This window comes from Struthio camelus, chromosome 9, assembly GCF_040807025.1.
Source record: "Struthio camelus isolate bStrCam1 chromosome 9, bStrCam1.hap1, whole genome shotgun sequence".
Taxonomy (NCBI): domain Eukaryota; kingdom Metazoa; phylum Chordata; class Aves; order Struthioniformes; family Struthionidae; genus Struthio; species Struthio camelus.
The window spans coordinates 23165581-23179128 of record NC_090950.1 but is presented as its reverse complement, the minus strand read 5'-3'; the positions used below and the strand labels follow the sequence as shown (position 1 = coordinate 23179128).

General features: G+C 45.0%; 1 protein-coding gene across 6 annotated transcripts in view; it reads right to left on the bottom strand.

Annotated features, from left to right (window-relative positions):
• Positions 1-13548, bottom strand: part of MCF2L2 (MCF.2 cell line derived transforming sequence-like 2) — a 194507-nt gene that overhangs the window by 163921 nt on the left and 17038 nt on the right. For 2 of the 6 annotated variants that reach the window (XM_009677281.2, XM_009677284.2), the window contains exon 1: positions 6734-7510. The exons of 1 other annotated variant lie outside the window; for it this stretch is intronic. In XM_009677281.2, the coding sequence (XP_009675576.2) occupies positions 6734-6875 (142 nt within the window). In that variant the 5' untranslated portion in view covers positions 6876-7510. Of the gene's footprint in view, positions 1-6419; positions 6439-6733; positions 7512-13548 lie in introns of those variants that run through there. 3 more of the 6 variants (XM_009677282.2, XM_009677286.2, XM_068953667.1) reach the window with 3 other exon arrangements.

Sequence of the window (13548 nt, the reverse complement as noted above, 5' to 3'; positions counted from 1 at the left end):
CCAGTCGGAGCCCCAGAACAGCCAGTCAGTGCCCAGCAGAATTCATCACACAAGGTCTGGTGTAGTGCACTGCCCTCTCCCGGGCAGAATTTGTAACCGGCCTGCAGAGACTTGTCCCCTCTAGTAGCAGAGGGAACCCTCCAAAGGGTTAGGACAAGTATCACATCTGTTTAACTGGCTGATAAGTGTGTCAGACCATAGATTGCTACTCTTAAGAGCATCTTACCCCTGCACATAGAGAGGCTGCAAACAAAGCAGTGGATCCAGCTGGGGAATCAAAAGACTAAATACTACTTTGCGAGTGAACTTAAATAGCTAACCTTACACGGGAGTGAGACAAGAACAGCTACAAACCCACAGAAAAAGAGGCACCAAGAAATTCCTCACAATCCACAGGCATGCTCAGTGGAAGCAGCAGGCATCGCCTCTTAAGTTTCATAACTTAGATTTACAAGTGTTATTTTTCAAGTATCAGGCGTTTCTTCTATATAATTAGTAAAGATAACTTCAGTGCACATCTGTAGGATGTGCTGCCATCTAATGGGGTAGACACAAAAGGCTTGGTCCTACCTGTCTCAGTAGAACCAAATCTTGAACTATCCAAACACTGTCCTGCCAGCATATGGAACAGAGTAGCACCTATTGATGTTCCCGTTTTGTGTTACTGGTAAGCATCTGCAGTACATACAAAAATTTTCCTTTTTTAATCCAAGGACCTGATCTTCAGTTAGTCTAATTCACCCGTTTCATTGAAATACCATGCATCATCCGATCATCTGACTCCACAAGGTCCATCTGTTCACTCTTGAGTGCAGCACTCCAAAAACACAACGAGGATTAGCTCGTATCCAAGTAACTAACTCAAGCATCGTCTTCCCAGATCTTTCACTGCAGGACCAGAAGGGACGACTTGGTTCATTGTGTTTGACTTGTTGAACACACAATAAGTTCACAGAAATTGGATTAAATGAGCATTTTAGAAAGCTCTTTAATCTTATGTTAAGGACTCCAGACAACTGCAAATCCACTGCTTCCCTTGGAGCCCCCTAAAGCAAAGGAACGGGCTTGTTTCAGAGCTCACTTCACTTCCCCCCCCCCCCCCCATTGATTCTTATGTTTTTGACTGAAAAAATTGGAGAGCTTCCCTCACTTTCATCCTGTCACTGGCAGATCATCCCTCCTGAGTGTAGTGATAAAGTCAACCTGTAATGAGCTAAAGGGAAAAATATTACAGATTATCCTATTCCTTTACCTTTTCCCCACCTCTTGGCTTCTTAGCTCAGCTTTTCCTGATACTAGTGAAAGATGACCTTGCTAATTAGCAGCATACACATTTCATAATCAGATCTTCAGTCACGCAGACCGCTGCTCCTTAAGGGCCTCCCACAGTTGCACACTGAATCAAGGCAATGACTCAAGAGTTTAGACAAACCAGCTGAACTCTGCAATCCCCATTTTAATGGCTCATACAGGAACACGTTCTGAATATAAGGTGCTGCTTCTGCATAGAAGAGAAAGTTGCTGAGACACCCTGGGTTAGAAAAGTGGAAAAAATCATGTCTGGTCAACACTTCTTGCTGCAGCAAAAAACATACGAGTTTTTTTTTTTTTGTCCTTGACAAGTGGAATGGACTAATAGGATCAAAAACTTGTGGAACAAGACACCTGATACAGTCTAAACATCTGTAGATAGGAAGCTGGGTTGCTATAACCAAGTTTTATTTATCCTTTTTTCTATTTGAGCACCACCAATTCTACTATCCAGCGCCCAGAGGGTGAAGGAGGAGAATCTATGACTTAGAAATGTCACCAGACAGACTAATACACAGAAGGAGATTCAGAGAGAGAAGCAACAATTTATACACAAGATCAACATATCAGCATAACATAAATGGGTCTTTAAAAGGGGTACTGTGTGGCAGATCTGGCTGAATTCAGAGAAGATCCATGAGCAGAACAGGGGCGAGAACACTGCACTACAGACTCTCCTCGACTTCCCATCACACTGAGCGCTATTCTTGCCTGAGATCCTCTCCCCAGACAATTTGCACTGCTGTTTAGGCAATGCAGAAAAACAAACTGAGCTATCATCTTGTGGTAATAAGTCCCACAAGTTAACAAAACATTACCAATTATAGCAATCTGTCTATCAGCCATGTTTAGTGCTTTTCCCTTTCAGCAAGTTGCTTCTTGTTCCGATATTGTGGGAGGAAGGGAAAAAACATAAGTACCCAGAAGGCTTCTGCTATAACTTGTCCTCTGAGAATTTCTCCTCTTGATCTTCTCAGTAGTACTTATCCCTCAAAACTCTTTTCAAATGGAAATCAAGCTATGCCTTCCCTACTTTCATTGCCGTTCTCTGAACTTCTCTGACAGGGTTCAGTATTGTACAAGAGGAGCAGAGCAGGCTGCATACCAATGGGAAGAGGTGGAGACAGAGACTGGCATCCACAACAACAATCTTTTGTTATAAAAACCTCCATGAAAAACAATATTTTTATTGTAGTTACTTCCTTTGCAGTGAGAGCCAGCTGAAAAAAATTGTTTGCTACCTTATCTCAGGTTCCCCAGGCAGATTTTTGCATTAAAGAAGGGAACAGACATTGAATGCAAATTAAGAGAAAAATTCTGAGCAAGGCATGAAGAGACCATGACTAAATCTCACTGGGTTTAGAAATACTTCCTATTTACACAGGTACTACAGATCTCATTCTTCACATGATAGTCATACTTTCTTCAGTAATCAGCACCTTTGTAAACAGAGATCAAATATGCATAGGAAGAAGGAGTTTCTCATTTATTTCACTACTGAAGAGCTCCAAAAGTCCTCCAAGAAATTCTAGTCTCGTCTCATTCAGATTGGATTTCCTTCTGAAGACAGCACCAGTGAAGTTAGGTTTTATCCTTAACTGCTCTAAAGTATTTCTCATTTTTCAGTCTCCTTTCTTCCTTCAGATAGGTTTGAAGAATTGATTTTCATTCCCAGCAACAACAGAGACACAGCAGTAGGACAGTGGACAAGTGCCTATGATTGCTGGACAGTTATAATTGCTGCATTCATCTGTCCTAGGGAAGGACAAAAGCAGAAATACTGCTAGCTCAAGAGACAGGCCTCCAGCCCACTGACAAGGAGATCTTGCCTGTTTTTTGCAGTAACAGCAGAATCCTGAATAGCCTCAGTAACGAACTGCTTGCTCCTTGGTGCTTGCAGATTCATTACCCTCTTTTATCCAGCCACCAGCCTTGAGCATAGACAAGAATACATTTTTTCAGTTAAAAATGCACAATCCACATGCAGCCTCAAGCTCCGCAGCCTGCGGAAACTAGTCCAGTCAGCCAAGGCTCATGCATCCATGTCGAGCCCCAGTAGCAGCATGGTCCCATTAGAGGATTCAGACATCACGTGACAAGCTCATTAAGGACTTCTGAAGGCACAGGAGACTGAATGCAGAGCAGGTCACCTTTTTGGCAGGAGGTATCTTCAAGCATACAAGATGCTAACCAACAGCCAGGTGGCATGAATAATCACATCATTGCTGAAAGGCACATGAGCTTGTGTGTCCAAGAATTACGTATTTTTTGACAAGAGGCTACGCTTTGCTTTCAGTTTCAATATCTTCTTGTGAGGAACTGAGAGCATCACAAGGAAGATCACCTCTTGACTGCAGTCCCTGTCACCTCTCATGTCTCACCTTCTGGGTGCTCCTTCCCCTAAGTCGTGTTCAGCTATGTGCACCTTGAAGCTGTAGCTCCCAGCAAGTCTGGGCTGCATACTGGTGCTCAAAACATCATCATTTGTACATCAGCCCCCAAAGGGGGCTTTAGCTCCTGTTGGCCAGCTCATATAGCAAGGTCCTTCCTCTGCCTGTTGCAGGCAGTCAGGGCCCCATTCCCTCACCTATTAGGCTGTGGTGCTCTGCTCTGAGCAATCATCGCTCAGCCCCTGGGAAACTGCTCTTCATACTCCCACACTGACATTTTCTTTTTCATAAGCATTCTCCATTTTTGTCTCATCACATGGAACAGGAGATCACAACCACGCTCATAACCACTCCTCAAAACAAATCACTGATTCAAAGGAAGCCTTGAACTTGCAGGATCCAGATACCGAGTTGGCGTGGTACAGCCCAGCTTGCTATGGGGAACTGCTGACTGGGGGTGGGTTACCTGCAGCTGCCTTTGCCACAGATATTAAACCCAGGAAACAGCATACATGCTGAGACCTGGGTATGAGCAGGTATTTAAATTCAATCCTGGCTACCCCAGGATGAACGTGGTCTGAAATTTAAGATTTGGCCACAGAAGCTATAAGGGACCTTTTAACTCTCTATTAGCAATTAATAGATTAGACAAAAAAAGAAAGATTCTTCCTCCTCAGCAAATACTACAGCATCACAGGAGCTTCTGCCTTTTATTCCTGCTGTACCTTATGTCCCAGCAGCATTTCTCCTTGTGACCTTTCCTGTCTGCCTTTGGTCTCATGCATTCTCTTACCATGACGCTTAAATTTGGACTGCCTGCCTGGGGGTGGGGAGGTGCTTGATCTCAAGGGGACAGAAAGTAGTAAGAAAAACCTCACAAAAACCACCCCAGAGAAAAAGATACAGTGCCTTTCTTTGCCATGCTCTGGCAGTGCACAGAGAAAGGGCTGCTCAGTCCTTATAAGATGCAAGCCAACAGAATTGGGCCACTCAGCTGTAACCCCAATAGGAAAGGACTCTGCCACTGCAGTCTCCTCTGCAACCACGTGGCCTCAGTCATTGCTGCTGTAGTTACCTGCAGGTGCCCTCCATTGCCCCCAACCAAGCAGAGAGACGAGCACGAGGCCAGAGCCAGTTTGTGGCAGAGCAGGAGGAAAGAATCCAGGCAATGCCATTATTACCAATTTGTTTGCCACCTTGCCAGCGTCTCCGCCCTAGTCCAACACGATCACCACGTGCAACAAGAGTTGTCACCGCTTGACCTGTGAAAATAAGCCAATTATGCTCTAATGCATGCGGCTGAAGGCATCTTGTCCCTAACAACCTAACTCTGTCCTTCCTGCGGCCCAATGAGTAGAATTTAAAAAAGCAGCAAAGATGCTCCCTGCCTCACCAACAGAGACAGGCTTGGACAGAGTTAACGCTATCCATTCTCTTGCAGCAAATGATTTTAAGGGATTCCTGCCCATAACACCATGCCAGGTCATCTCGCAACCCAAAGGGCATGGCAGGCGTTTCCCTGGGAACAGTAACCATGGCAAAGCTCTGCCAGTGTCTCCCCCCTCTCTACCTACAGGAAGGAAAAGAGAAGCAAATGCCTGAGCTGTCTCCAATAGGCTACAGGTTTCCACAGCTGTAAGCAACCTGGAACCTCCTTGATCACAAATTCAGCAGGGAACTTTGCATAATTCTGTTCTGTCTTTTTTCAGATACCAGGCATTTTTCCCAGGCTGCACCGAACTCAGAACACCTCCCCTAGAAAGAACGCAACTGGAAACGGCGTTACCAAAAGGTCAGCCACATGCTACAATGCATAGGTAGGCACTGAGCCCCCAAATCAGCGCAGACACCACAGACAGCCGGCAGAAGCAGAAATGCAATGAGCTGGCTTTGCAGTTTTCAAACCCTTGCATTGTGTGTTAGAGCTCTATTGAAAGCATCTGCAAGCTCCATCTTACTCTAAGCAGCAGCTGCCAGAAGACCCACTGCTTCTGGAACACATCTTTTTCTGCAGAATAGTCTCCATTTTCCACACTGAATGCAACTCAAATACACATTTCCAAATATTATTCATCAAGGAAGAACAAAAGCCATCTGTGACTTTAGTTCATGGCCATTTGAAAAAAGTTTTGCTGAAGAGCCAATTAAATCATAATAAACAATTCAATGAAAAGTACAGTCATATTGCATGCTTTCCGAGATCTGTCATGTACTAGTGACTATGCTATACTATGCTATACTTCTGAATTCAAGCTTGGCTAAGCATTCATCCAAATTAACTAAAGAGCCCTTTGGTTTCAGTTGTTTTGTTAATCTTTCTCGCTAATGACAAACTGGGACAAAAAGTGTTCTATATTTCAGCTATCTCGATATACAATTAAAGAACCAAAAGCACAGACTCTAACATTGTTCCACTTCAGAGCTTACATATAGTAGACAAAAGTTGCCAGGTCACCAACATCTTATACTAGCAACCCAAAATACTGCCCTATACACCCGTCTGACTCATGCAGAGCACAAAAACCTTGACAGGACAAGGTTTTTTTTTTTTTTTTTTTTAATGGGTAAAGTGAAACCAGAAGCTTTATAGCCAGGAAGATTTTGACCTTCTGCTTTGTAATTTAAGAGCATGGGGTGACAGAGTCAATTGGATCATGAAACTCACTGCCCCATCTCCTTGCATTGGTTTTCAAATGGTATTACATGCACAACAAATACCTGCTCTGGACGTATACAGAAACCTCAGATATCTATTTCATTAGGATGTTAGACGCTATTCAGAAGGAGCCCAGCATTCCTTTTCAACCTCGTCGAGGTCAAATCACTGCAAATATCCCAGAAAGATACAGCTAAGTCAAATAATTCAATCATACTGCAGTTAAGACCCCAATCCAGTCACTTCTCTATGTTATTTACACCACTGACTCCCTAGAGAAGAAAATATCAGAAAAATAAGCTCTTGCAAATCTGAGGAATGCAATACAGCTACCACTAACAAAAGATGCTCTTTCTGTTAAAGATGCTGCACATACCTTTCTTTGCCATGCGCTCCAGTTTAATGCACCTTCCTATAAAATCGTGGTAAGATTTCATTTCTCCTTCTGTTATTCGGACACCAGTGAAGGGTGGATTCCTGGGCACCTGTTGTCCACATTTCTGACACCAAGAAGCCATTGCCAGAGCTCAGGAGACTCTTGTCAGGAACCTGCTCTCTCACTTTGTCTGCTGGAATCCAGTCTGGTTCTTCAGCTGTCAGTCAAGGCTGGTGACTTTATCCCACTTAGTTCATTCAAGGTCACCATCGCCAGCAGGATGTTCGCCATTGCAATTGGTTAAGACTTTTATAGGCTTACTGACTGTGTTTGTTTTCCCTCCTTACTCTCAGTATCAGTTTACTTTATTCTCTCATTCAGAACTAAAGCTGTAAATCTAGGCACAAGCCCATGCCCTTCCTTACCGTTAGTTTCAAGCTATATTATAAGCTAGGATGAGGCGAGAGGATCCCAGAAACATGCTGTAAAAATCACAGGACGCATCTTAAAGAGAAAGCCAGACACAGTCACAAAGAATTTTGCTTTAAAAAAAGGTCTTCCTTCATGATTTCTAGTCCCTTTCAGGCTTATAGTCCTACGAGTCTTCATTATTGACACCGGCTTTTTACTCTTGCATTTCAGCTTGGACAGTGCAAGGAGACTGCTCTGCAGAGCTGCTCAACTAATTACTCATATGTCTGGCAGAGGTGCTGAGAGGCTGCAACTGAGCAAGAAAGCCCTCTGTCACGGTGTACAGTCCCTGCTCAGAAGATCTGATGATCTAAAGGACAAGCAGCAAATGGAGGACAGAAGGGAAGTATTACTCAGACATACTCTGCTAGCTATGCAGAGCAGCCACCAACCAACCTTCCCCCCCCCCCCCAGTTTTACAAAGCTGGATCCTTCAGTTTGACACCAAAATGCGTCATCTGGAACATATATTTAGAAGTCTCTCTTCGAAGGTGCTGGATATTTGTTTAGGTTGATTTTTTTTCCTCCTTCTTTTAACTGTTCCCATAATAGATAACATTGATCAGAGCCTCATGGAAGCAAGTGGTACTCCTGGATCCAAGTGCAGAGAAGGCTCAGGCCCAGTGAAATAAAAAGGGTCCTTCCATGTTGGGGGACAGTGCAGAAGGAGATGCATGAACAGGCACAAGGCCAGTACCGGTGACAGCGCAAAGAATAAGACATGAAGCTAATAAACCAGCACTGAGCTGCAACGCAGACCTCAGCCACAGGCACCTGTGTGCAGAACAAACTTCCTGCTAGGAGAGGTTTAGCCTTCTCTGCCTCAAGCACTACTGATGAATTTAGCACTTTGCATAGTTGCATCCAGTGTTGTTCAGCTCATGGCCCTCTCAGATCACAGCTGAGCCCTAGACTTGGAGTGGGAAAGGCAAAGCCTAATTAACACACAGATCAGGGGGTGCATTAGAGCAACAAAGATGCCCCGGGGGAAAAAAGCCTCCTGTCATACTGTTACCGAAACAGTGAATAAGCAGGAGATGGAAAAGCATGAGTGCCTGGTGGTTAAAGCACACAGAAAATCAACTCAGCCGTACTTCTCCCCCATCCCAAATACTCATGCAGCTTCCCCCTGCCAGCGAGCCAGTTCAACTCCCTAATCCAGCGCACACAGACTGACCAGGCATTCAAAGAGCAACCAGACCTGGGAAGGGGGTAGTCTCCAGACCGCCCCTTCTGGTTATAGGAAGCAAAAAAGCAGGTCGCCGGTCTTAAAGATTCGTGCTCCCTTGCCCCTAGGTTTCCAGTGGCATGAAGCTCATTACCTTCCTGTTCTTTGCCCTTGCTACCCTGTTTGCAAAGTGGGAGCAACAACCTGCTGAGCTGTTGGGTGATCCGATTCATTAGCATCTGTAAAACACTTATTAGGGCTTCCACAGGGAAATTACTGAGGGCTGCCGTATTTTACGGATGGGGAAAATAATGGTGCAGAAAGAATTAGTTTGCAGAACAAAGCAAAGATAGCTGCACATGAGCAAAAATAGCTATGGAAACATAGCACAGAGCTTTTAACTTAAAGCCTTTCTTTTGACCTCCTTACAGCTTCTTTTCTTTCATTTTAGGGCTCAAGATGTCCTTCCATACACAGACAAACATGATATACCTTGTAGAATAAGCTTCTCTCACTATATGCATGTGTACACACATACACAGAATAATGGCACTTAAACTTTGCGCATGTACACATACAACGCGATGTGAGAGTCATCCACCATTTCTGACAAGAGACTTCTGTCTGCCATCCTCCCTTGCGTACTCCGTTCCCACTGGTATATAAGCAGCACAGCAACAGGAGGCTCTGCGAGACACTCGGATGCGAAGGAGGAAGCTCAATGCTCAAAGGGGGATGCAAAGAGAAAAGAGCCATAAGTGGGAGCCTGGAAAGCACAGCACATCAGGAAGACTATCCAAAAATCATTTAAGGCTCAGTCTTTCCCTAGACAATGCTGACCCATTCCAACACCAAACAAACATCTCCGATGCCTGGGGTTCCCCAACACCAGCTCCAAACCAAAAATAAGCTGACTATCTGCTACACATTTAGCAACAGGGTACAGGAGGTTCCCTTCAGGGATGAAGGGCTTGGTGCAGGGCCTGGCAGGGATGACAGAAGGATCTGCTTATTCTGAAGTGACTTCATTCACTTTTCACAAGCAGCTGGGCCAGCCTCTGACACAATCTGAAACCTCTGACAAGGGAGCTCCAACAAAGCTGCGCCGTTTCCTACCATACAAATTGCTTCCTCTGTGCTATAGCATTCGGCACCTGATGCATCTGCCCAGGAGCTGCTGCAACAGCTGGCTTGCAGGAATAAAGTAGTATGTTACCAAAAATGCCACCAGCATTTCCTCATAGATAATTGACTTTCCGATTTTCCTCTTTTCGGCTAAAGGGAATCATTCTAACTGAAAGCAAGCTGCTGTTCTTTGCACACAGAAGAGCACAGTAGAGCGAGCAGGTACACCAAAAAAAAGGCCTGCCTGCTTCCTTCGGTTGTCTCCAGAGACATCAGAGTGGAAGGGAGTTATTTCCCTATTGCTCCAGACAACCATACCTAAATGTCTGAAAAAGCTAATGAAGAGGACATTTTCTGTTCATGAATTGTCTGCATCACCTAGCAACAACATGATCAGGGCTAGCCTGCCAATGAATAAGCAAGGAAAGAGATGTAAAAATCTTGTCAGAAGCAAGAAGAAAACCCAGATATTCTCAGCCACCATTACCTAGAACAGCCAGTGGAATTGCACTACTTCCTAGTTTCATTAAAAAAAGCTCCAGTGCCAAGGTGAACTGGTACTTCTGTTAGGGAAACAGTAATGACAGCAAGCACCATCCTGCGTGGCCAGAGGCCTGCCACAAATTTAAAGTCAACCCAGTTAAATCAGTTTTAAGTCTCTTCCCTTCTCACAAAGGGATCTGCTTCTGCCCAAGAAAGCAGTGCTCCAAGGGCTAGTATGACTGGTCAGCACAGACACACGCAGCAAACACACCATATCTCAGTGATGCTAGTGCCAAGGGACTGCGTTTCTCAGGAGGAGTCAAGAATCAAGTCTGGGAACAGCATATATGTGCCAGAGGAAGGAGGGAGGGAAGTCTACCTCTGCTGCACATGTAAATAAGGTAGCTAGAAAATACTGTAAAATACTCCCCATTTGCAACTTACCCATGGTCATTAAAATTGAGGGGAAGTACACATCCCTTTTCTGACAGCCTTGTAAGGCCCCCCTCAAGAAAATTTATTAGACTAGACACAAAATTGCCCCTCCCACCCACCTTCAAAATTACAATGAGCCAAAATTACAAAAGCCAAAGAAAATGAGATCAGCAAGAAGTATTTTATTTATTCATGAAGAGAAGCCGCTCCCAGCACACACAGTAGTCTACAAGGCTGAAAAACAAGTAATCTAAATCCACTGCTGTTATTAACAAAAAATGTTGATAGAATCTAGGAAAATTCATACTTAATTCCCAAAATCCCAGCTTCACACTTTTCCTATTTTCTGTGTAGTGTTTTCATCTGAAGTTTGAACTATTCTTTGTTAGGTATGCTGGAGCACACTATTCCTTTTTGTATATGCTCTATGACCTCCTTTCTGCTTTCCCTCTAGCCAAATTATGAATCTGATAAGCTACATGGCATCTTAACAGCTTGCAGTGAAGGTCCATTCTCAGGGCGCAAACAGCACTTAGCACTGTTACAGGTAATGCCCGTTCCACTGTTCGGCTAGGAAACGAAAAGCGGTCTTTTCTATTAACTTCTTATTTTTCTTGCAACTAATCAAAAGCAGCTCAGGGCCTCCCTGCCCTCCTTTTTTAATAAAGGTTTGCATCCCAAGCATTGCTTTAAGTCCTAAAAGGGACAAATGGAGGGGGGAAAAAAAAAAACCCAAACCACTGCTGCTGAGATTACTTTTAGCACATAGCACTGTTGCAATTACAGCATGCAACTACTGCACTAGAAGGCACTAATTCCAGTGCCATATGGCTTCAGAATCTCATTACACTGATCAGCTTAAAGTGACTTCCTAACTGATGCACAAACATTTTTGGTCACCTTCAGCAGTGGGAAGCTAACTCTGTCACAGTTGGTGCATGCTCATTCCCATGCAAGTTGCCAAAAAGCAGGAGCGAGTATAGCGAAGATCAGAATACAACCCAGCCAGAAAACTTTTGTTGTTATCTTGGACCTGGAACCTCATGGACACCCAGGGCAAGTCAAGGATCTTTATCAGCCTTTAAAATTATCCCAGTACCATCTCCACTGGAAAAGAGACATTGCCAGGAGATAAGTGGAGTCCTCATAGGGCAAGCAGAGGGCAGGACTTGCTGCCACTCCTGCACCATTTATTTTATCTAGCTCTCTTGACCTCCGTTCTTGCTGATGGATGCTTGGCTGCAGGAGTCACGTCTGTCCTGCTAGGCACCTGTTTGGCAAGATCAACCAACAGACTCCCCAAATTACCAGCCTGCAACTGGCATAACGATAAAGTGCAACTGAATTCAGGATTTAGGCTTAACTGTAAAGTTATCCAGTTTTTGTCAAAATGCCTAGGGAAACAAGCAAAGCTAAGAGCCTTCCTGTGCAACACATCAGAAGTACAGCTCTTGGCTTAAGGAGTTCTCAGACAGGGAACAAAATGAAAGAGACGGGTGAATACAAGGAGAGATGAGACAGATACCAGATAGCCTTGAGACAGTTGTGATCAATAAAACTGGGCAGGCATGTCAGGTCACATTCCCTCATGCTCCTAAACACCATGATCACTGTAACACCAGCCAGGCCGCGCTGGGAGAGGTGGAAACAGTTCCAGTCTCTGTGCCTTTGCCCCCCGGCAGCATTGTGGGTGCTGGAAATAAGACGCCTGGACAGAGGGGAACATGCTTTTCTCCCCTGTACTGATGTACTCTGCCACTAACCCTGAGTAACCTTCAGTGTGACACGAGCCCCGATTCTTGCTAGCATGCAGAGCCCTTCTCCTTTCTCCCCCTTTGCTCTGCTCCCTGCCCCTCCTCCTTGTAACCAGCCACTGGAGCACTGGCAGTGCAGAACAGCAGCTGGATCCATGCAGCCAGGACACCAGGAGGGCTTCCTTCCCTGAGGAGGAGCTGTGCACGCTCCCTTATAGGGGCAGCATTTCTTTATTGTTGCAGTCCATCATTTAAAACGGATAAAGGAGAACCAGAAAGACACAGGGATAAAAATAGGATCTGTAAGAATCACAAGGACTGTTGATACTTGTGGCTTTTGGACACATGCCAAATGCTAGCTGATGAGAAAGAAACATCTTCTCACATTACGAAGTACAGCAAAGGCATTTGCAATGTTTTATTTCTGTCTCTCAAACACCCAAGATCAGTTACTACACAGAGTGGGACTATTGATCTTTTCCTGTCTGCACCAAGGCTCACTCAGTTACTCTGAGCTGTCCACCAGGAAAAAAAAAACCTCCTCTAAACTTTGAGCGCCACGACTTTGATCAGGCCCTCGCAGCTGGCAGATATACACCTAACGCACTCCTTTCACATCCCCTAAGGTAATCCTCACATCCTCCTAGGCAAGTGAGGATAAAACAAACATGAGGAAATAGTCCCTATAGCTAAACAGCAGCATGGCAATCGTGAAGTACACAATTTTTTTTTTCCCGGGACAGGACTGCTGTCAGAAACTAGAGGGATCTGCCCACAGAGCAGTTTTTTTAGTGCTGGTCATCAGCAAAGGAAAGGCTGCAGCACCCTCCTGTCTGTGTACCTGTCAGGGCGATCACTCAGGGCAGCTGGACACTTACACACCCCTACAGTCAGGCAGTCCAGATTTGTCCTGTCCAACGTCTGATGCTGCACAGAGCTGCTCTTTCCTCATGTCCGGCCATGGCCTGAGCCCCAGAGCTCTTCCCAGTTTATTTTCTACAGCTTTGTCTCTAGACCATCAACGATGACGGATTTAAGGTACTAGCAACATACAGTCTACAGGGCGATTTCCTATTTTAGGCCAAATGTCAGCATGTAGCAGGAAAAAAAAAAGGGGGGGGTGGGAGATGGGGATGGATAACCTCTAGCCTGTGCATCAGCAGCAGGTACCCTCCATTTACCTCTGCCTGGCCAGAGCACACTGCACCAAGCAGCAGAGCCCTACAAGGCGGGGGCACTGCCTTGCCACACACATCCACCTTCCCAGCCCTCTTCCTTCCCTCCTCAAGCAGCACAATCACTGGTTTTCATCATCCTACTCCTGTCTTGATTCTATGATGTCTAATAACAGGTTAAATTAACAAGCTGCTCTAACAACC